The 24,073-nt window shown below is 44.4% G+C and overlaps 1 protein-coding gene across 1 annotated transcript in view; it reads right to left on the reverse strand.

Annotated features, from left to right (window-relative positions):
• Window positions 1–1,469: 1,469 nt before the first annotated feature.
• Window positions 1,470–24,073, reverse strand: part of Galntl5 (polypeptide N-acetylgalactosaminyltransferase like 5) — a 40,334-nt gene continuing 17,730 nt past the window's right edge. Inside the window, exons 4-10 of the mRNA XM_015493850.2 lie at window positions 19,918–20,084; window positions 18,181–18,303; window positions 12,862–13,111; window positions 10,421–10,538; window positions 7,346–7,495; window positions 5,184–5,318; window positions 1,470–1,677 (exon numbers count right to left, since the gene is read on the reverse strand). Of these exons, the coding sequence (XP_015349336.2) occupies window positions 1,669–1,677; window positions 5,184–5,318; window positions 7,346–7,495; window positions 10,421–10,538; window positions 12,862–13,111; window positions 18,181–18,303; window positions 19,918–20,084 (952 nt within the window). The 3' untranslated portion in view covers window positions 1,470–1,668. The remainder of the gene's footprint in view (window positions 1,678–5,183; window positions 5,319–7,345; window positions 7,496–10,420; window positions 10,539–12,861; window positions 13,112–18,180; window positions 18,304–19,917; window positions 20,085–24,073) is intronic.

Consider the following 24,073-nt stretch of genomic DNA (forward strand, 5'->3'; position numbering starts at 1 on the left):
GGGAGCCGAGGAGCGGAAGCGAGCGCGGGCGGGGGGGGGGGCGGGTAGCGCAGTGGCTTGCAAGGTCCTGGGTTCCATCCCCAGTACCACCATTAAATAAAGAAGAAAAAGACAAAATGTGTAGTATTATGATGAGACGTATAGGTCAAAATGTAGAGAGCGGCCGTGAAAACGACTCCTACTGCCGGCGATAGTGCGAGAGGGCACAACTCTGGTCGAATTCCGCCAGAATAGTGTGGATGCTCCTCTTTGGCCCAGTCATGCCAGATTACGTTGGTGAATATCCCCTCCTCTGAAATAAAAAAGTTCTTGGTCAAGAACTTTTAAAATTACTTTTAAAAAACGCATTGCTTTTGCAATTAACAGGGAACTGAATACCGTGTAGGAAAAGGAGGAAAATCTGCATCTCTTATAAGTTAATAATTAAAAAGCAGTATCTGAACTAAAAGCATTGAAATTCTTGAGAGGAATGACACTAACCTCATCCAACCACTCTTCTGGATTAACAAGCAGTGCCAAATACTTACTAGGGTCCTCAAGGTGTCAGGTGCCACCAAGGTCTCCGCACGGGACTCAGGACTCTTTTCCCCAGTTACTAGGTGTGTAAGCAGGTGACGGCCCTCCCCCAAGTCCTTTTGGGACCGTTTGCCTCAAGAACTGCTGCTCAGTGCCTGGTGGAACACCTTTGACTTCCTCCACCCTAGTCCAGGCAATAGTTCACCGTGGCCGGAGGCAACATCTGTTTCAGGAGAGGGTTTCTCTTGCAGAGAGTACGGGAGACTGTTACCAGTCTCCCCCAGTGGTTGCAGTTCACATAAAATACAGTATAATATCAAATTAGCCCCACAGGGCTCAATACCCATGATAAGCAACATTAATTGGCCTGAGCACTTGTTAAAAGCAATGAGGTTTAGGCTTCACCCCAAACCTACTTACAATCCTAGTTTACCCGGATCCTCAGGTATTGTATGTGCAAATAGAAGTTTGAAATCATGCCTGCAAGACAGTTGCTTCATGTACTCACGAACCTTGAAACTCTCAGATACTTAAATATTTGCCAGTCTGATAAGTATGAAATGGATTTTTGTTTATAGCTGCTATTTTGAATACTATTCTACCAAATTAATGTACATTGGTTACTTAACCATTATTCTAGTAACTGAAGATTTGGATTAGCTCTGGTTTTCACCACTATAATGCTCTATGCATTATCTCACTGTGGTTAAACAGTCTTTGAGGCCAGGATGATTACATAAGTATTTAGCTGTGGTTTTTGTTATTTTGTTTTTGTTTTGTCCCTGGATGCCCATTGCCAAATGAAATACAGAATGGCCTAAAATGTCAATTTCAGATAAAGGATACTTTGTCCTATGCAATATTTAGGATATACCTGTCTTGTTACTAAAGCATTACATATGTGTGCAGCTGCTGAACTTGGCAGGTCAGATCCGGTAACAAAAAACACACTCTCCATATGAGATAGTGTTTATTGTTGTAATAACAAGAAAGCAATAGCCAAGTGAAAGGCACATGAGAAAAAGAAAATACATCACCAGATTGGGTAAACACCAACACCTGAAGTCGTGTAGCTGGGAGTCCCTGGGCAGCTTGTCAGGGTCCCCATTGGGCTGAGCATCTTCTCCACCAGTGGAACTCCAGTCTTACTCCTTATTCATCCTTAAACATAAGTAATAATCCTTAAATATGAGTTAGAACAAAGGAAAAAAGTCTAACAACCTGGGTGACCTGGCAGTCTCCTCAAGGACACTTCATCCTCCCAAGGAGGGAGAGTTTGCCCTGAGATAAGCGAAGGTCTGAGTTCCTGTAAACTAGCCACACCTAAACTCAAACCCTAGAATCCTGCATAGTTTAGATGTTCTATCAAGTACATGCAAAGGTCACAGCAGGCATGGGGACAGGGGAGATCTCTGGAATTTTCCTTAGCCCTTCATTTATAGTGCTAAAATAAAATGCTGAGACTTGGTAGTTTAAAATTAACAGAAATTAATTTTCTCACAGTTCCAGAGGCTGGAAATTCCAAGATTAAGGGCCTAGCAGGCTCAGTGGTCTCCTGAGGGTTGCTCTTGGCTGGCACCTCAAATGTGCTTCCTCCAGAGGGAGGAGCACTGGGACTCTAGCAGGGGTCAGAATGGTAAAGTGGGTGAACACCTTTGTCCAGTCCTGTTATAAGGACACTTGATCCTATTCACAGGGGCTCTGCCCTGACCTAATCACTTCCCCAAAGCCCCTACTCTTAATATTATTATGCTACATAAATTTTGGAGGAGACACATTCAAACTATAGGTGTACCTATGCTAAAATAATGTTCTTTATTTGTCTGAAATTCAAATTTAACCAAGTATCTTGCATTTTTGCTGGCTAAATCTGCTAACCTTCACCCTGGGCAAAATATAATCTTAGTTTTCTCATCTATGAAATAGGAATAATAGGACTTATAAAGTAGTGAAGTTGTATAGTTGAAATAAGATAGTCCATGCAGAGTACTTACTATAGGGTCTGAAACACAAGAGAAGCCTAGGGTTGGCTTTTATTAATTATGACTTCAAACAGGTGTGTTTTAGAGTCAATTCCCAAAGGATTCTTTAATTACTAAACTCCTGAGTTTATTAATTTAAACCTTGTTTGAGCATTTGATCAAACCAAAAACTATGTTTTGTGAAAATCTTTTACTAGGTCAGCAGATACTTCCTCAATTAGCTCTAGAATACAAGTCAGATTTTTTAAATGTCCATACAGCTGAGCCTCAATAACTTAGTGAGACCCAGACTCAAAGTAAAAAAAAATAAAAGAACTGGGGATGTAGTTTAGTGGCAGAGCATCCCTGGGTTCAACCCCCAGTACCAAAAAAAAAAAAAAATCATACAAGTCCAAAATTATCACCTATAAACAAGTATGAATTCCCTTTCAGTAACAGCAAATGCTTGGATGTTGATTTGATTTGTTTACTTTTCCAGAGCCAACTGAAAACAATATTCAAGAAGAGATTATCTAAGAGTCATACCGAACTATTTCTAGGACTTATTTGGATTATCTAGTACCTGAACTAAATTGTATTACAAAACTAAAAATTAACATTAGGTCTATGGTTTTAAAAAGAGAAAGTGTACATTTTTTTTCTTTTGGCAAAGCTGATATTTCTACCAAAATTTTTTTCTTTAATTTCAAAACTAAGCCAAGCATAGTAGCACATACCTGTAATCCCAGAGCTTGGGAGGCTAAGGCAGGAGGAATGAGAGTTCAAAGCCAGCCTTAGCAATTTAGCAAGGCCCTAAGCAATTCACCTGTCTCTAAATAATTTAAAATACAAAACAGGGCTGGGAGTGTGGCTTAGTAGTCGAGTGCCCCTGAGTTCAATCCTTGGTACACACACACAAAATTCAAAACTAGGGGGAAAATATCATTACTTTAAGACAATTTTCCACATTTATACAATTTAGTTCTCTTTTTCCTTCAGGTACAGAATATTTTGTATTTTATCCTAATTTCAATAGATCCATGGGTTTATTGTAATCAATTTTTAATGATTTTCTAGAAGCAGCTAGGGCATAATCTATGGGTAAAGTATATGATCATAATGAGGCACTTTGATGCTGCCAGGTCAACCCTTTAAAGGCTCAGTCAAGTTCCCTAGCCATCCGTCATATACTAGCCCCAGTTTCCCCCATGTGTTTCTAGCAAAGGTTTTTAATATATTTTATTTTGCTAAATAGGTAATAAAGAGATCATAAACTGATTCTTTGCTATTTACATGTACACATTATCTGAAGAACAGAAGTTCCAGGAGGGAGGGATGTTGTCTGCCATGCTCCCTGTGGCATCCTGGCACCTAGAAGTCTTCCTGGTCCACAGTAAACCCTTGGCCATTGACCAAGTGGCCATAATACGTGAATGAAGCTGTTTGCTCTGTAGTGGCTTCTTTAGCTTTCCTCCAGCATATGCTGTGTTCAGGGATACTATCAGAAGTCCACCACTCCTGTTCCCTCCTTCAATGTTTTCCCACCCTCATTTTCTCTCTTTACTGTCTGTGTGAATCAAATCTCTTTCGCCTTCCTAGCACTATCACCACGGTGAATCTCACAGCAATTCCTGTAACCCCAGAGAACTTTAGGCATTGGGGTGTTCACACAGATTGGGACACCAGCTACTTCTCCTCCCCAACCCCAGCTGAAGAGTCAAGTCAGGTGGTGCATGGAGTCACCACAAGACACCCAGTGTGAGCAGTGTCAGGAGAGAGGTGGGCCAGAGCCACAGGTGGGCACAGACGTGATAAAGCAAACTCATGTACAAGAGGAGTGTCTCAAAGGACCCGAAGGCTGGCAGAAACAAGCAGGCAAGCCAACTCGGAGAACTGAACTGAGACACCCAGGCAAGTAGACTGGACATCAGAAGTGCAGGAACCCAACCAAGCTGTCAGCCCCAGAACCTGTGCTGGAAGCAAAGGAAGGAGCTTGGCCCAGCTCAGTCCAAGTTGGTATGGACCAGGCACAGCTCTCTATGAATGTCTCTCTGAGGCAACCACATTAGCTCATCTGTTTGGAGTAACAATCATGTTGGCAAAGGCTCCAAAAGCAGGCAAGGTCCTTGGAGGCCACCAGGACCAAGTGAGTTTACCAAATAATTGACAACACTGCACTTTATCCCAGCAAGGTACGCTGGAGTCCTAACTCTGTGATAGCTTACACTACTAATGTTCAAGGTCCTGCCAACCTGGAAATTCAGCAGCAGATGTACAATGAAGGCTTAGGAATTGTCATTAAAGGGGGGAAACAGCCGGGCATGGTGGCACACACCTATAACCCCAGCAGCACGGAAGGCTGATCGCAAGTTCAAAGCTAGCCTCAGCAACCTAGTGAGGCCCTAAGCAACTTAGAGACCCTTTGTCTCAAAATAAACCACAAAGGGGGGGAATGTGGTAGGGATATGGCTCAGTGGTTAAGTACCCTGGGTTCAATCCTTGGTACAAAAAAAGCGGGGTGGGGGGGCGGGGGATATAAATAATAGCTCTTGATGGAGGCAACTCTGGCTGTGAATCTTATTACACCTTTTTCCATGAGCTTCCAGACTTGTCCTCCAATGCCACTATGTGGTAAGGCTAGGGATCTTTTTAATTCTTAGTTAAGGAAAATGATTAGATTATCTTTCACCAGAAGTTCACAGATACCTCCAACTCTGGGAAGATGGTATCCAAATACCACTGGAATGACTTGCACTTCAATTGTTTTCTTAATTTCACACGTTCACTAACGTTTCCATAGGACTTAAATTTCAAAGCAGGTCTCCGGTTTAAAAAATGTGCCTAAATAAACAGAAAGAATAATTTCATTAAGCCAAACAAACCTTTGGTAATCAGATCATATCAAATCAAGCAGCATATATTTTCAACATCTGAACTAAACAAAGCAAACCAACCAACCTTCCCTCTGTCTAGGGAACAAAGCAAAGATACAGCATGGGACCTTAGATGACTCACCGGCTCAGAGGCTCAGGATATGCCATGGTTCAGGATTTAGGAAACTGGGCCTACTTCTCAGGAGCCAAAGATCCCCAGCTGCCCACTGCAGTGCCCCCTTTCTCCTTCCAGGACAAAACCTGTCACTTCCGGGTCTCAATGGATACTTCTATCTCTCTTCAGGGTGTCCCCATGGAGTCACCTTGGTTATTAAGGGGGAATGGACTCTGGGGGGAGCCAGCCTGGGTTCCAATCCTGACTCTGCCATTAATTACCTGTGATCTTGGGTGAGTTTTTTGCACCCCTGTGAGGTTGTTGGGAGGACTCAGAGCTTCATACATGCAAAACCCCTGGGAGAGGAGGCTGGCACATAGCAAATGCATGTCTGTATTGGTCTTCATTATCACAACTGGTCACTGTTTTGTATTTTAGGGTGAATGCCTAATGGACATCATCAGTCCCATATTGAAGGATGCGTCCTAAGTAGACCCAAGCCTCTTTGGAAGCAGAACTGCTGCATTTTCATTTATGTTATGCTAACGCCTGGAACTAGTGTTGAGAGGGCCCCACTCATCCATGTTGGTGAACCATGTGTACCATGTTGGATGCTCCTCTGCATTTCTTGACCACACCCAATGATGGTCGAGTCCTGGCCATCATAGTCTGCAGCCTATTTCCCCAGGGTGAAAATAATCTCAGAATCTTTCATAACTAAGTGAATGCAATTTAACACTATGGAACATCATTTTTTAACCTCTCATATTAAAAAAGTATGCAGTCGGGCTGGGGATGTGGCTCAAGCGGTAGCGCGCTCGCCTGGCATGCGTGCGGCCCGGGTTTGATCCTCTGCACCACATACAAACAAAGATGTTGTGTCCACCGAAAAAACTAAAAAAATAAATATTAAAAAAATTCTCTCTCTCACTCTTTAAAAAAAAAAATGCAGTCTAATGTAGACCAGTGTGAGAGACGGGTACTTCCATATACATTTGATGACAATGTAAAAGACAGCACAGACACTGAGGACAGTTTGGGCATATCCATTAGCATTTAAAATGCACAAAGTCATGCATTAACGCTCCCACACTAGCAGGGCTGGGAAATTCTCAGAGCTGACCAACACTTGGTCCCGTCAGACTTTAAGTTTTTCCAATCCAAGTCCAAGAATATCTTATTGAGGTCTTCATTGATATTTCTCTAATTACAAAAGAAATTGAGTGTTATTATTTTCATAATTTAAAAACTTGGAATCACAGAAACATAAGGACTCTTACACATTTCTGTCCACTTGATGGGAATGAGGTTGCCATGGGATTCCTGCCCTTCCTTGTTTGAGCATGGCGCCAAGGTCCTGGCGAGGTGCTCATCCCTTCAGGAAATGTGCAAATGGAGGGGGGGCATGGCTTGGATATAGAAACCTTTATTGGCAGAAAAAGAGGTTCTCACACGGTCCCACGACCAGTGGCACTGCAGCACTCAGGGATTCGGTAGTGGGAAAGGAGATCTAAAAACTTCCACCTGGAGATGGAGGAAGGGAGAGGCTATTTGCTTTGGGGTGAGGGGTGGGGCAATTCTTTGCATGGAAAAATAGATATAGGAGAAAAACAAGAATTTCTTATGTATATTGGTTGATTTACTTCTGAAAAACTCTAGTGTCCCTAGAAATTAAAATTTTTAAAAATGAGGTGCAAATCTAGCAGCATAGAATTAACTGAGAACGGGACTGGAGATGGGTGGAAGAGTGTTGAAGGGGCACCGCTAAGTTATGGAAAACAGAAAAGAAGAACATTCGAATCTGGGAGCACAGAAGGCTTCTTCCCAAGAAGCCCTGCCCTGGGCCTGGTGCATCCCTCCCTGTGGAAGGTGCTCCTCACCTTGTGCTCATCCATCCAAACGTGCACCACTCGGAGGTAGTTCTCTATCACAGCTCTCTCCAAGTCAGGATCTCTTTTTATCTGGTTCCTAACGACGTGTCCAACTCGAGAGCAGGGAATTACATAGAGTTGGCCTCCACACATCCAGATCTAGACAAAAGAAAAACAAAAACCATATTAAGGTATTTTTGCTAGGAATAGGCCACTGCTGAAGTTTTTTGTTGTTGTTGTTGTTGTTTTACAAACATAAATCATAATATTTATTGTTCCTTATTTCACTTAATTCTTTCAACAGCCTTATAATGAAGATACTCTAATTATCCCCATTTTATAGGTGAGAAAACGCACATATGGATTGTTAAGCAGTTTGTTAAGTGGCACAGACAGTATTCAAATTTATGAAGTCTGGCCTAAGAGCCAGAACTCTGGATGCCAAGCAGCTCTCCTTTCTCATCCTAAATATTATTAGATGCAAGCAAGAAACAAGAGAAATGCCAGTCCTGACTGAAAAGTTAATAATCCACCCTTTTTTGTATCTACCACCTATGACATTTATTTTTAATGATTCACTATATGAAAGTTAGATAAAGTCATTGAAAATGAATATAAAAAGCACACATAAGAAAACAAAATTCACTTCTCACCCTGACATTCTGAGCTAGACAACAGACTGAGGCTCTGTCTCAAAACTAAAATAGGAAGAAAAGAATGAAAAGGCTGGAGTGTGGCTTAGGTGGTGAAGCGCCCCTGGGTTTAAACGCTGTCACCAAACCAAACCAAACAAAAAAACAACCCAGGACGTGTACTGAAAAAAACACACACAACATGAAGATAACTGGCTTTTTTCATTTGATGTTATGCAAAATTATTTGAAAAGTCATACTATTTGAGCATTTGGGTGGTTCCCAATTTCATTATTAAAAAAATAGACCACAAAGAATGAGCTTCTGATATAAATTTTGGGCATATCATTTGTACATCTGGCAGCGTATCTGCCATGGCAATTCTGCTGACTGGAATTTAATGGCTCTCACGTGGTCCTCAGGTCACCAGTACCAGCATCACTTGGAAACTTGGTAGAAATGCCAATCACTGGGCCCACAGAGACCTCCTGAGCCAATTCCCAGCATAGAATCGCAGCCATCCCAGCCAACCCAGCACTGGCTGAGCCTCCAGGTGGCCACAGAAGTGGAAGCAACACCAACAGAAACCAGCCATTTGGCTAATACCAGAACCACTCTAGCAGATGAGCTAGGAGGGAAAAAGCAATTGATTGTTGTTTCAAGCCACTGTGCTTTGGGATATTTGTTACGCAGCAAAACCACTGATACACAATACAACATTTTTCTACTAATGCCAGCTTTATCTGTTTACTTATTTCTCTTTCCATTTAGCTGTTCATTCTAGAAACAGTGGCAGATGGAAATCTCATTCAGTAAACATCGGCGGCTCACTCCCCTCCCTCACCTCTGGACAGGCCATTTCCCTGACACAGCGATGCTGGACTCCTTTGTTTGACATACTTCAGCCAGGGAAATGCAGGCCCAGGTAGCTCATGGGGAAGCTTGGTTATTCCATGTGGTTTGGTTCCATCCATTCAGTAGGACAAGAACATGCCCTGAACCCCTGCTACTCCCAGAACAATGATCAGACCTCACAGACCCAGAAACCAGCGCCCAGTACAGCCAGCAGTTGCTGTTCCTTTAGTTACTGGACTGTGGCAGGGGCCATAGTGCCTGGCCTAGAGACTGGGATTCAGATGGGAGGTTCAGGTGGCTCAGAGTGGAGGTTCTTTCACCCAGATGAAGAGAGAGTGCACTGTGCTGACCACCAGCATGACTTTCCAGGTGCAGAGTGGCTGAATGCCAGCCAAGTCTCAAAGAGAAGTCTGAAGATTTAGGAAAGAAACCTCAGGACCCCTGCTCACAAGCAGCAGCAGGAGTTCCTGTGAAGAAAATGGAGAGCCACTGAGCAGTGGAGGGGACCTGGATCCTGGCTCTAAAATCCAAAAAGCCTTCTGAAAAAGACTGATCTCTGGGATCAATGCTGCTGTGACATCCACTGGATGGAAGACCAAAGCAAACCACCAGGGACCAGTGACAGTTCCTGGAATGATGTCACAGGATGTTGTCTAATTAGACTGAAGAGCAAATGAGAGATGAAGATGTTTGTGCAAATGCACAGATGATTCCCAGGACAGACAAGGTCAGAGGCAGCTGCTAGTGTTGAGTTCTACAGCTATTTATTAACTTACATTTTGTTTTTGACAAGAGACCCCCCCTAGCATGCTTAAAAGATATGGAGGGGCCATTGGGAATGGAGTGGTTGAAAGTATTGGAACAGGGATAATTAATACCTTTGAATAGTATATCAGCTGTCGTTTGCTACCTGCAGGGAGTGGAATACTCTTACTTTTCAAATATGCTTGTGTCATTCACAAAAATGATTTTATTCTGAGACCCAGGATGAACTTATACATTATTAAAGTGCTGAAAGGGGGAAATTCCTTCTACAGTATTCTCAGAGAGCAATATAGTAATATGAGGAATAGTTGTCCAAACAGAATAAAAGGTGTTATGAAATCCTGCCAGGACCAGCAAGAAACACAAGAGGAGGTTGGAGAAGGAGCAATGAAAACAACGAACATGAGATTCCGCTAAGCAGGGGCTCGGAGGAAAAGAAACTGCTGTACAGATTCCTAGGTGCACAATGAGGGACCTGAAGATTTAGGAAAGAAATCTGTGCTTGAAAGAAAAAAAAAAATGAAATGACCAGCCGAAAGAACGAAGGAAAAGGGGGATGAGATATAATCAAACAGAAAAAGAATACAACTACCAAGACAATGGAAAGAGAACCTGCAGATTAAACAAAACGTACGGGGAGAGAATTCAATATTGAATGTTCTCAGTTTTTGCAAGGAGCCCCATTCATTGTTGTTTGCATGTGACACTGGAGGGGGCCTGTATGCTCAGGGAGGAAAATTGAACATAATTACCACATCATTTACATGACTAAAAGTCAAATTTTGCTCTCTATATAAAAAGGTAACTATTTTTTTAAAAAAGTTCAAATTACCCTTAGTGAAATCTCCACATTTTCTCCTCCCCAAAAATTCATGCCCTTGTCATACTGTCCAATTTCGTAAAAATAATGCCGATTTATAGCAAAAAGCCCTCCAGCCATGGCAGGTGACCTGGGAAGAAGAAAAAAGATAGTAATCATGAGTGTTCCTAAAAATCATATTGAATATTAGTGTAACTTAGTTAGAAACTAGGAAGCAACTGTATCAATACTAACATTATCTTAACATCCAGCTAAGTGTGTGAAATTACTAAGTTAAAACTACAGTTACTTAAAAGTAGGCAATGACATTTACTTAGCTCTCACCAAATTATGTGAACATCATATTCTTCGTGTGTGTTTCATTTTAGCTGAGCTGTAGTAACTGTCCACAGTTTGGGGGCACACTGGTGTGTTCTGCATGTATGAACTGTGCAATGTTCAAGTCAGGGCAGTGAGTGTGTCCATTATCACAATCAGTATCATGACTTTATGGCGAGACATTCAGAATTCTTTCTTCTAGCTATTCTGGAACATGCTATACATTATTCTGAACTACAGTTCCCTGCCTTGCCCTGCAATAGAACCCCAAACTTACTCCTCCTGACTGTGGCTCTGCTCTGTTGGCTGACCCCCCCCTTCTCCTGCCTTCCCCATTCCCTCCCTGGCTTCTGGGGTTCACTGTTGGACTCTTCACTTCCTTGAGATCTGTTTTTTCAGGTCCCTGTGAGGTCTTATGGTGCTTGTCTTTCTGCATCTAGCTCATTTCCCTTGGTACAATATCCTCTGGATCTATCCACGTGGTTGCAAATGAGCATTTCACCTTTTTATGGCTGAATAATATTCCATTGTACCACATTTTCTTTATCCACCCATCTATCAGTGGCCATTTAGATTTGATTCTTGGCTGTTGGGAGTAGTGCAGATGTCTCTTCAGTGTACCCATATGATTTCCTTTGGGTCTATAGCCAGTAGAGGGGTCTATTTTTGAGGGATCACCATACTGTTTTACATAACCTATATTCCCATCAAGTTTCTCCACATCCTCAGCAGCACTCTGGAGACAGGGCCTGGTTAAATTGCTGAGGCTGGCTTCAAAGTTGCCATCCTCTTGCCTTAGCCTTCCAAGTCGCTGGGATTACAAATGTGTGCCAATGCACCTGGCTCCTTTCAGTTTTTTTTTTTTAGTCTTGGTTTCATCTGTGAAGTCAGAGGTAAGGTTGCTCATCAAGGGTAGAGTGTTCAGGTTGGCAGGTAGGTGGATGAAGGAAAGAAATCAAGATTTTTTTCTAGCCACTGGGGGAAAATGAGTGAATAAGGCTCTCCAGAGCAGCAGGGCGGGCATGGGTTAGGGTTGGGGCACATCTTTTAGGTTTTTGGCAGAATATGTCAGGTCACTCAGAAGAACAAAGGGAACAGAGGTTGGGTTTGGTCCTGTGTCGGAGATGGGCAGAGCTTGTGGCAGAAGTAAAGTGGCTCAGCCACCGTGGTGCAGGCAAGAGGAGCAAATGCATAGATCAGAAAATCCAGGACGCATGAGAAGGAAGGAAATTCTGAGGGGATAAAGGAGAAATCAAAAGGCTGGCGTTCTGGATGGTGCCCAAGAAGCAGAGCAGAAAAGCCAGGCCAGGAAGACGCTGGGTGGTCCAAGAGAAGGATACCGTGTCCTGTAGTCAGAGATGGGAGCCCGAGAGATACCAAGGTTGCCATCACAGCTGACAGTGTAACATAGCTAACTTTTGTATGCACACCTATGTCTCCTAATAACCCCGTGAAGTATTAGTCTCCAGATGTTACAGGGAAGGAATCCGATGTGGAGAGGCTTGGTGACTTGCTGTAACTTAATTAGAAGAGAGGTGCAGGTAAGGACTTGCTGGCCTATAGAGTTGGAACCTTCATGTGATTTGTGACGAGGGATGAGTCTGGCACCAAGGTATCAGTAAGGAAGCTCTTCGGGACTGACCTCGTAAATGCAGCCAGAAGTCCCAGCATTCAAAACAACCAAGTGAGAATTAATAGCAAATTCAGCTGCTCTTCCATTTTAAAATATATTTTCCACAGTGAACAAGCTAGGAAAACCAGGCTCATCTCAGCCAATGAAATCACCTGTGAAAACACTTGGATAATGTTTTTTTATGTGCATTTTCCTCTGGGCTAACTTGGCCTTTTGTTCCTGGATCAGCACCCAGGTTGCTCCTGACGACAAAGCCCGTGTTCTAAAGAGGGGAATCAGGAATCAGAGGCATACTTATTAACCGTGGTGGTTTTCCAAACTGGGATTCACGTTTTCAATTGTAGAAACTTAACATCTACCAAAATCTGGCACTAAGGAGTTTAAGAAACAAGCAACAAAGCAGACCTTCATTAAGTCCCAGAAATCTAGGGAATATTGGAAAGTTTCTTTCTCAGATCCCAATATACATATGCCGTTTCCCCTTAACCATAAGAAATCTCACCGGATTGGTTTACTTGGTCCGTCTGGTCCTTCTACCTCATAAGAGAAAACTTTATCCCATTTAAATTGCAGGTTCCAGTCAAAAATGCCCCTTACAAGAGGAGAGGCCTTATATTCAAAGGTCATCTCGTCAATGACGTCTATCAGAGGGCACACTACCATCTTGGGGTTCTTGGAGATGGCCTGCAGCAGGGGCTCCAGCCAGACTCTGTTGACCTCGCAGTGGCTATCCAAGAACACCAGAACGTCCCCTGGGGAGGCAAGAACAGACTGACGCTAATCCGCATGGGCAAGACTCGGGACAACCAAACCCAAACAGGATGCAGAGAGGACCTGCAGAACATTCCCCCATGTTTGCCCTGGAGGAAACAGGAAACGCGTACTTTATCATGTCCGAAAAGGTGGGACACCATGTGCTGTGGGTGTTCAGAGGAAGCTGGCGAACTGGGTTAGAGACTGGTCTGGGAAAAATCCTAAAGAAGCAGGTGGAACTGAGCTGGGCTTCAATTTTTAAAAGTCATTTTAGTTTGGCCTTCACTGACCCACTTAATTTGGCAAATTCTTACTGAGATGATACCTTCTCAGGCATCGGTTTGGTGGTTGTGATGCAAAGATGCATAAAGCTTTTTACTCTGAGGTCAAGTTTTGTTTTGTCTTAACTTGGAGCCTCACCGTTGCCGCAGCCCGGCTGGCTGGGCAAAATAAGCGGAGGGTGACGAATAACTTGTGTACGTTGATACAGCAGGAGTAGGAGCCGTTTATTGCAGGACAGGAGCAGTATTTATACATTCCACACAGCTTATCTAATTAGCATAAACTAGATACATCAGTCAACCAATCAGGAATCTCTACACCTAATGGCTCGGTTTTGTTACTTCTCAAACCACTCCCTCTGACATTTTGCCAGGCACCATCCAGACTTGTTTACGAACTTTAACATTCCCCTGGCAAAATGCCAGGTGTTATTTTGACTTGTTTACAGACTCTAACATTTCCCCCTTTTGTTTAATTTAAATAACGACCATAGTGGTTTTTACAGAAACACCATAAATAACCTGCTACAAACACAAGGGAAGGATACAAAATGCCACAATACCAAGCCACTTGATGGCTCCATGCAAGAAGCCCTTGGAAAAATTATACCAGCAATGACACTGTTAGCAAAGATACCGAGTTACAATTTGTTGTAGATTACAGTTTGTTGTCTCAGTCCAGGTAAAGCAGTGTCTCAATAGATTAACTCACAGTCCAGGTAAATCACAGTCCAGGTAAGTTCTGCAGGCAGCTAGCTTAAATCACAGTCCAGGTAAGTTCTGCAGGCAGCTAGCTTGATCCGAAGTCTCGTCTGTTTCTCAGCCGAAGTCTCGTCCGGTTTTCAGCAACACTGGAAATTCTTCCACCTTGGTCTTTACCGGCACTGGGACGAAGGCAGGAACTCCGGATGGCTAAAGAAAATCCTGTAGCATTCTACTAAGAAAACAACCTTCTGAACAATTTAGTACATTATCTCAAGGTTTTTTTGCATTTGAAATAAGCATTAATAGTGCTCATTACTCATCAGCTTCCAGGTGTGGGAGAACCATTGTAGCTTAGTTATTGGCATTGAAAATGACCAAACATCAGGGACACCAGTAGCGTCTTCTGCTGGCTGTAGTGCCTGGGCAGCCCCAGATGGCCCTGGGGAGTGTCCCGGACTCAAACTGCTACTGGGCACAGGGAGCAAGAGCCTGCGAGACTGTGCCTCCAGGTCAGGTCTAGATTTGGGCTCGCGGCAGTGGAAGAGCCAGCTCCCCGGCCAGGAGGCGGGGAAGAGCCAGTTGCCGCCGCCTCTTGGAAAATCCTTGCTGCGCTGTGACCGGCTTGCACACTTGGCAGCCGCCTCTCCGCTTCACGCACCCTCCGGTAAGGAAAAGTATTTAGTAATAGCCTTTTGTTGCAACTTTTTTCCTGATAATCCTTCCTCCTCTGATAATCTTTCTTCTTCTGAACTTTCTTTTTCTTTCTGATTAGAGTTCCTGGGCTCTTATCAATATATGCCCTAACTATTCTTGGTTCCACTGGGGTGCCTTCTTCTCTTAGAAATTTACTTCTCACCCCTTCCATATTTTCATCACAAAGACAATACAATACACTGAGACAAAACAAGACACAAACATACTGTATCAATCTTCTCCATTTTCTCGAAATGGTCATTTTTCCTCCAGTCCTATCTATGGATGGGCAGCTTTTTTTCGTCACTTACCCCCAAGTGTCCCGGGGCTTCCCGTACGGGCCATCATCTGCCGCAGCCCGGCTGGCTGGGCAAAATAAGCGGAGGGTGACGAATAACTTGTGTACGTTGATACAGCAGGAGTAGGAGCCGTTTATTGCAGGACAGGAGCAGTATTTATACATTCCACACAGCTTATCTAATTAGCATAAACTAGATACATCAGTCAACCAATCAGGAATCTCTACACCTAATGGCTCGGTTTTGTTACTTCTCAAACCACTCCCTCTGACATTTTGCCAGGCACCATCCAGACTTGTTTACGAACTTTAACATTCCCCTGGCAAAATGCCAGGTGTTATTTTGACTTGTTTACAGACTCTAACACACCGTGGTGTTATTTATCGTGGTGCGGGGGATGGAACCCGGAGCCTGATATCTCCTAGGCCAGCACTCTGCTTCTGAGCCACATCACAGGCCTGAGTGCAAGTTTTAATGAGGGTCTGTTCTGCTTAGACAACATGGGAGTGGCCGGGCCGAAGCCAGCTATGTGTCATAAAATACATTCTACACATTCCAGGCAGGAGGGACTTCCAATTTCAGCTACTTATTTCCCCAGGTTTTTCTTCTATGGACAGCCCTCTTTTCCTTTCCACATTAATTTTTCATCAAATTCTCTTATAATCTTGTTTTGGGTGAAGACCATCTCTGTAGAAGCTACTGCTCCCCCAGGCATGCTGGCCATAGAAAGTTCTTCCCTCTCCTACCTGGGTTAAGCCGACACCTACGGGCAATGTCAGCTGCTGTGGCCCAACACTGTGCTTTGGGGAAGGAGGTGCTGACTGCTAGCAGTCCTTCCAGTTGTCCTGCAGATAAGGCCCTCCAGAGAAAGCCACAGGGACCAACTTAAACCAGACAGAACTGCCTGGCTTCCCTTCTAGGTGACCTAGAGTGAACTCTGCCTATTATAACCTCAATATAATGCCAAATTCCCCACCTCAGAGGCAATCCCATCTGCCATGCGCTGTGCATGTGGCAATCCCTGCTTACCCCTGGGGCGCCACTCCAGGGTGAGTAAAATTCCCTTGCTTCCTTTGTTTGAGGAAGCACTGCTGTCTGGCTTTGCACTCCCCCAAGTGTGAACACATTGCATTTGGTTACTGGCATTTCCTAGTTACCAGCAGCTACTTCCAAACCACAGAGTCTCTGTTCCCATGGGTGGTGGTGTATGTGTGGGGTGGGGGGGGGGGGGTACAACATAACCTTTCCTTTAGATGTATTACAATCCATCTGATCATAACATTCCTTTTCTGACTTCTTCTTCACTTTGCAAAATCCATACAAAGCTTCCTCATTCTCCTTGGTGGAGTAAGCTACCTGCATTTCTGAAATGCAATGTCCATCCTGTAATCTATGGGCAACTGGACAGCAAACTGACCCCCACAAAGGGACAGATAGCAATAAACAGTATGAAGAAAAAGAAACTGGAGTAAGGATGACAGAGAGGAATGGGGGTTTGCTCTTTCAGACAGTGTTCCCCTCTTATCTGAAGTTCAGTTTGTGTTTTCAGTTACCTGTTTTCAACTACAGTGTGAAAATACTAACTGGAAAATTGCAGAAATAAACAATTCATAAGTTTTCAATGGCACACTACTCCCAGGAGGGTGAAGAAATCTCACCTACCCCTTTCTGCCCACCCAGCCCATAAATCATCTCTTTGTGCAGTGTATTCATGCTGTACATGACATCTGCAAGTCAGTCACTGAGTAGCTTTCTTGGGTTTCAGATGATAGTTGTGATGTCAGGGAACCCTTATTTTACTTAATGATAGCCTCAGAACACAAAGGTAGCAAAAGACAGATGAACCCTGGAAACACAGTCCTTATGAATGCATACGGTTCAGTACTATATGTAGATTCAAGTCACTGGGAGTCTTGAACTGTCTTGTGGATTAAGGTTGGTTTTGACACTCAAATGGACTACATTGTGTTGGTGGTTTGTATTGAGTTTTGAATAATGAATATGTATTATCTTTATAGTTAAGAGAACATCTCCACTGATCAGTCCAACTTAGAAAAAGAGAATAAGAAAAAAAGAGAGTCAAAATTTACTTTTATTTGGCCTTTCATTCAACAAGAAGGTATTTCCTGCTAGGGAGCAGGGACATCCAATTGCAGTGTGGACTGATAAAATGTCCTTAAAAGGGACCTATCTTCTTGTTTCATGTTCTACAAACACCCTGTGATCATGAAGGTTTGGCGGGAAGCTTGAGGAGGAGGCGCCTCTGGGGAGGTGCTCAGATCTCGCAAGGCTCAGCTGCCCAGCAGTGTTGGTGGCTGATGCCCCTGGCCAACCATGGCTACTGAGTGTGTTGTGATGACCTGCTGCGGGTGAGAGGCTCGTATCTGATCACTGGTCCGTGTCTGTTTCCCCTACCTGGATCAGGAACCTCTCTCATTGGCCCTGGGACCGTACTGCTCGGATCACCCTTCAGGAGAACCTGAACCTGAACCTGAACCTGTTGTGACGCATAGATTGGACTCCTCCCTGCTACCCAAGCTTTGGGGTCTACGGCGGCGGTTCAGTCAAGGTCACGTTCCCCTCAGGGCATTCCCAGAGAGTGACTGAGCACAGTGTGTGTGTGTGTGTGTGTACGCATGTGTGCATGTATAGGAAGGGGACCCAGAGACGGCTCATTCCGGCCATTCAGGATCCTTCAAGGCAACCAGCCCATTAGCCTCTCTGAGAGCCACGCTGTAATCCCAAGCTCTTCAGTGCAAACCTCCCTCCATCCCTCTCTTCCTTCACGTGTGCCAGGCCAGAAACCCGAACCCTGTACAGGTGTTTTCCCACTGGGTGGCCCACACCGAAAAGACTCAGAATTTGTACCCAGGGGAACTCGGTCGGTAACAGGGGCTGGCATTCAGGCTTTTGTAAAAGAATATCTTCCATTTGAAATATCATAACATTTGAAAGCAGAACACTTTCAGAGCCAACAGAGGGTCTAAGACTTGAACCCGCTGACAGAGGGAGGGTCTCGAGGACGGTTTTGGTGTGGGAAGATAGAGCTGCAAGGCACACTGTGGCTCGTGTCCTGAGGGATGTCCATACCTGAAGCATGTCCTGCTCCAATCATTCTGGATCGAATCAGCCCCTCTCTCTCCTTGTTTCTAATTAGTTTGATCTTCCCCCGAAAAATTTCCAGGTAGCCGTCTAGTTTTTCTTTCAAATCATCTAGAAAAATATCCAACACCTGACAATTTATAAACGGCAACTGTAGAAATTGAAACAACTTATCATCATTATGGATTGGTTCCTAAAAACAGTACTATTCCACAAAAGTTTTGACTTTAAAATTTTGTCTTCTGTAAGGGAGAGAAAGACAAGTGATTCATCATCAAAATCACCAATAAAACACCTCTACTTTAATCAATCACTATTAAAATTTTAACAGAAAAAAGTATGAGTTATGGCACTTTGCTACTCATCGACCAGATTGTACCGTGATCAGCTATGCTTCTAACCCTGTGGTGACTCTTGGGCAAGTTGCCAACACACTCCAGTCCCAGTTTGCTCATCTGTGAGAAGGGATGCCCACCACGTTCCTCTAATGAGAGGAAGAGATCGCCCCGCACAGAACCTGGCACCTAGAAGTCACTCAATGTTAGAGGCTAGCATGGTGACGTGAGCGGAAGCTCCGATGGGTGGGTGGACACAGGTGTTGTAGAGTTCTAGATTCCTCAGCCCGGGAGCATGGATGTGGAGCTGGGATCAGTGGAGCAGGTTCAGTGACCGTGGCGAAGGCAGTGTGTCCTTCCTCTCTCTAAAGATGGCCAGGGCCCTGTCAGAGGCATCTCAGAGTTCAGCTCTCTGCAAAACTCTCTAGCATCCAGGGCACAGGGGGCTCTGCGAGCCAAGACTTGGGGCGGAAAAGCACAATACTGGCAGCATAATCACTGACCCAATGTGGCTGGGGCTTGGACATTTCAGAAGATAGTCATGTTGTTGGTTGGCAACCCACAGGGACAGGGTGGTAGGAAAGGTGGAGGGTATCCACTGGCAGCGTCCATGGGAATCAGACAGGCTTTAGTTCAGCACACTGCCCGACCATCTATGACGCAGCCATTGTGAAGTAAAGGCAGGGTGTATCAGTCCTGAGCTCCATCGGGACCCAGGCCCTGGGCCCTGTGTTTGAGGTTCTACTGGGGTCCAAAGCCAAGGCTGAGGAGGAGTAAAGGTGTCTGGTCTGGCAGCACCCCCAGGTCTTGGCCCTCAGCAGTGACCCCTCTAGTTTCTTATGAAGGGGACGGAGTGCACCATAGCAGGTCAGACTCAGTGGGGTGGGTGGACTTCCCGCCTAGCCTGTTTCATGTTGGCAATGTTGCTTCAGCATGCCTGGCTCACCTACGGTTTGTACTCGGTTGTAAGCAGACACCTCATTTCAGATTCCAAGAGTTTTTAACCAGATTTGGTCCTTAAAAACCAGTACGCATGGAAAACAAGCACTTAGCTGAGCTGGTCCAATTGGAATGCTCCTCATGAAGGGCCTGGGCCAGGTCCTTTCCCTGCACTGAAGCCTCAATAGCTCCCCATATTTTGGAGTGACATTTGCTTAGAGGCCATTTCATCCTGAAGTGATCTCCAAGGACGAGGCTGGTGCTCCCATGCAGGCTCTGCGGAAGCCCATCAGGACAGGGGCCAGGTCCTCCAGATCTACCATATGCACTGATGGCACCTGGCACAGTGCCTGCCTAGGCACCCGCCAAGAGCATTTCTGGATGAATCACTCAAGTGTCCCGAGGGAGGCTGCACCTCCACGGCAGGTCAGACAACCCATGTCCATCTTACCATACTCGCTATGGTCGTCCACCAAAATAATCTCCTCCAGGAGGTGGGATGGGGTGAGATATATGACACTGGACACTGTCCGGAACAAGACATGAAACTCCTCATTATAGAAGCAAATGACGACGCTGGCAGTGGGCAGGTTCATTGGGTATTGTTTCCCCAGACATCTGCAGGAATAAATAATAGGAAGAAAGTGACTCATCCAAAAGCCGCGAATGCTTTGGGGCCTCCTTCAGACACCCTTCCCCATTTCCAACCACCACCCTTTACTCCTTTATTGATGATTCTGACAATAGGACGACAGTGATCTCAAAGTGCACAAATTAAGATCCAAAACTTTCCTTGACTTCTTACATTGTGCTAAGTTTTGGGGATCATTTCCCCATGATCGCTCTGACATTGTTTTGATGATCTTGGTTCTACTCTAAATATAAGCACAAATTATATCCTCATTTTAGCTTTAATTGTTAAAATGAATTATTGAACTCATACACATGTTGAAAGGGTCCCACTAAGTTTATTTACACTATCTTCAAAGAAAACTCTTTCAACTTTAGTTTTACATTTGTGTTGTCTGGTGTAGCAAAAAGTGCAGTAGATTATGGTGTAACTGAATTTCTTCTAAGTATTTGTCAAAAAAGGTTTTATTTTATCTTGTGCAAATGAGGAGAAAACAGAACTCCAGTAAATGTGCGTTATTGACTATTTTTGTTTGGATGGTTATATTACTATTTGGTTATATTTTGAAATATTTTGGTCGTAAATTACAGAAATCCAGTGGAGCTTAAGTTAGCTAAGGAGGTACGTTGTATGGGACCCAGTCATAGGAAGGCAGCTGGAGCCTCAAAGAACTAACGCTAGAGGCCCATCTGGACAGGCCTTCCCTCTCCACTCTTGTCTTTACATCTGAGACTAATAATGATAAGGAAAAGCAACATACTCTCCATCAAAGGCAGGTTCAGTAAGTGACAGATGTGCTTGTGCAATGTTCCTTCTGTGACTGTGATTCTCCTCTGTCGTGGGGTGTGTTTCCACCTGTTCAACTCCACAGAGTGAGAGATGTGCTTGGCACCAGCTCATAGGCCAGCACCGAGGGTAAATAAGAGACTTTTCTTTAGCAAGATCCAACTTTACAGGACAAGGGGTCACGGGCTCCGCCTGGCTCAGGGGGCAGCCCTGAGCTAATCAACTAGGGCAGCCAGTGGGATCAAATAGAAAATCGTCGTCCTCCCTGCAACCTTGTGAAGAAGTCCATGCTTCCTGGGGACAATCGGGAAAGGAGGCCGTGAGGAGGCAAACCTCCAGGAGCCCTGGACGGTGCCTCCAGGACAGTCGAGCCCTGAAGGCAGCACCGGAGGAGAGGGCCTCATCTGGACCAGATGGAGATGGGCAAGGTGTGCTTGCTGAAGGGAAGCTGGCTCGTGCTCAGGGGATGGAGACTCCATGAGACGACAGAGGCCAGGAAAGGCCCCGCAGAGAGGAAGAACCAGCAGGTCCTCCCCACACTCGGCTGAAGCATTGAGGAGACGTGGCTTTAGAACCAAAAGGCCTAAGTTGCAGTCGGATCAGTGAGTGATGAGAAGAAGAAGTGGGGAGGGCAGGAGGGAGAGAGGATGAGGCCGTGAAGCAGGTTCTTACCAAGAATCAGGGTGGGTTCAGGGTGAACTTGAGCTGCTCAAGTCACATCTGCAGTATTATGTTCAGTCCAGGGTGTGTCCGTTTAAGCAAAGCTAAGCTCTGTCCCTCCAGTGGGATGATGGTGAAGGAGCCTGAGTCCTGTCATATGAGGACAGGTGACAGGCCTCCAGGAGAGCCTGGTATGTGTGTGTGTGTGTGTGTGTGCGCGTGCACACGCACGCTTCTCTAAAATTAATCCACAAACTTTGCTGTGATATTTCTTTCCAGAAAACTTATTTGATCTGAATAAATTAAGGGTAAAGTAATTTGGACAAAGCCTGTGTTTGGTCATCCTGGTGGGCCCATCTGCTTTTAGCCTATCATTGAGATCCACACAGTGTACTTAAAGCAGGACCCTATGGTTGAAGTGAGTCCCTGCCCCCAGCCCTGTTGAAGTCCCAATCCCCAGGTCATCAGAACATGGCCTGACTTGGAGACGGGGTTCTCCCAGAGGTAATTAGAGTAAGATGGGGCACTGGGTGGGTGGGCCCCAGTGCAAGGTGGCCATGTCCTTATAACAGAGCGGAGATTTGGATACAGTGACTCACCTGCAGAGGACAGACACTGTGAGTAGCCAGAGGCCAAAGATGACCACCTGCAAGCCACAGAGAGAGGCCCTCCATCTGGAATCCATAAAGAACTCCCCAAACCCAAGAATAAGAAAACAAATGGCACAATTTAAAAATGGACAAAGATACTTGAACTTCAACAAAGGTGACACACAGATGGCAGGTGAACAGATGAAAAGATGCTCAACACCATTCCTCAGGAGGCAGACACCAATGACTCCACCGTGAAACACCAGGCACGACACCCCTCCCAGGAGGCCCCAAAGTAAACACTGGTGACGCCAAGGGCTAGCAAAGACGGGGGAGCTGGAACTGCCAGTGCTCTGAGGAGAAGGCACAGGATATGCCTGCGCTGGGACCAGGTCAAGCACACACCATAAGATCCAGCCTTTGCATTTCCAAGTACTTACCCAAGAGGGAAAAAAATCATCTCGCTACACCAAACTTGTCTAAGAATGTTCAAACCAGCATTGTTTCTAACAGACGAAACCTGGCAACAATCAATGGCTTATCAATAGGTAAGTAAAGCAATAAGCAAATCGTGGTGCACCCCTATGTGAATACTTCTCAGCAGCGAAGAATGACCCCAGGGATGAGCAATGTCGTTTCCGATGTCTTTCCTCCATAAATGTTAACACAAGCACATATATATACGTGCACAAAGGTGATTATTACCTAATAATGAAAAGGAAGAAAGATTCTGAAAGAACAGTGTCATGTTAAATCCCAAGAATCTAAGAAAAGAAGAGCAAATGAAGTTCAATTAGTAAAAGGAAGGAAATGATAAAGACCAGAACATGCATACTTCAAATAGAGATTGGGAGAGGAATAGAAAAGATGAACAAAACAAAGAGGTGTTTTGTTGTTTTTGTGGTGCTGGGGATAGAATCCAGGGCCCCATGCATGCTAGGCAAGCGCTCTACCACAGAGCCACATCCTCAGCCCAAGAGCTGTTTTTTTGAAAAAATAAACAAAATTGACAAACTTTTAGGTACACTAATAAAAAGAGAGAGTAGACTCAAACAAGTGGAATCAGAAACAAAAAGGAGACCTTCAAGTTGACAACACAGTACAAAAAGAATCATGAAACTACCATGAACACTACAGTCAACAAATTAGATAGTCTAAAAGAAATGGGTGAATTCCAAGACACAGACAAGCTACCAAGATTAAGTCAAGAAGAAAGAAAATCTGAATAGACCAATAACGAGGACATTGAATCAGTAATAAAATTCTGCAGTTGAAGAAAATCCCAGGACCAGATGGCTTAATACTCAAATGTTTTACGTTCTACCAAACATTTGAAGAGCATGACCTTTCTCAAACTCTTCAAAAAAAAAAAAAAAAAAAAAAAAGAAAGAAAAAAGAAAAGGAGGGAACACTTCCAAACTAATTTTAAAAGGCCAGCATTACCCTGATATCAAAGCCAGACAAGGACACTACAATAAAAGAAAATTATTGGCTAATATTCCAGATGAACACAGTTGCAAAAGTTTGTAAAAATCATCTATAAAATGCTAACAAAACAAATTCAATGGCCCACTTGCCACGCTCGAGTGGAATTTATTTCTGGGATACAAAGACGGTCAAACATAAGCAAATTCATAAGTGTGAAATACCGTATCTGCAGAATGAGGGACAAAGGTGATGTGATCATCTGAGAGGGGCAGAAGCTGCACTGGACAGAATCCTACATCCCTTTCTGACTAAAGAGCCTCTCAGCAGGTTAGGTATGTGGAAAGCATGTACATCCATTCTCCACAAGCCCATAGCACATGTCCTACCCGACAGCAAGAAGTTGAGAGCTTTTTCTCTAAGATCAGGAACAAGATAAGGATGCCCATTCCTCTCGCTTTTATTGAACATAATAATAATAACAATACAAGATAAATTAACAAAAGGTATTAGAA

The sequence above is a fragment of the Marmota marmota genome, unplaced genomic scaffold, assembly GCF_001458135.2.
Source record: "Marmota marmota marmota unplaced genomic scaffold, marMar, whole genome shotgun sequence".
In the NCBI taxonomy this organism is placed as follows: domain Eukaryota; kingdom Metazoa; phylum Chordata; class Mammalia; order Rodentia; family Sciuridae; genus Marmota; species Marmota marmota.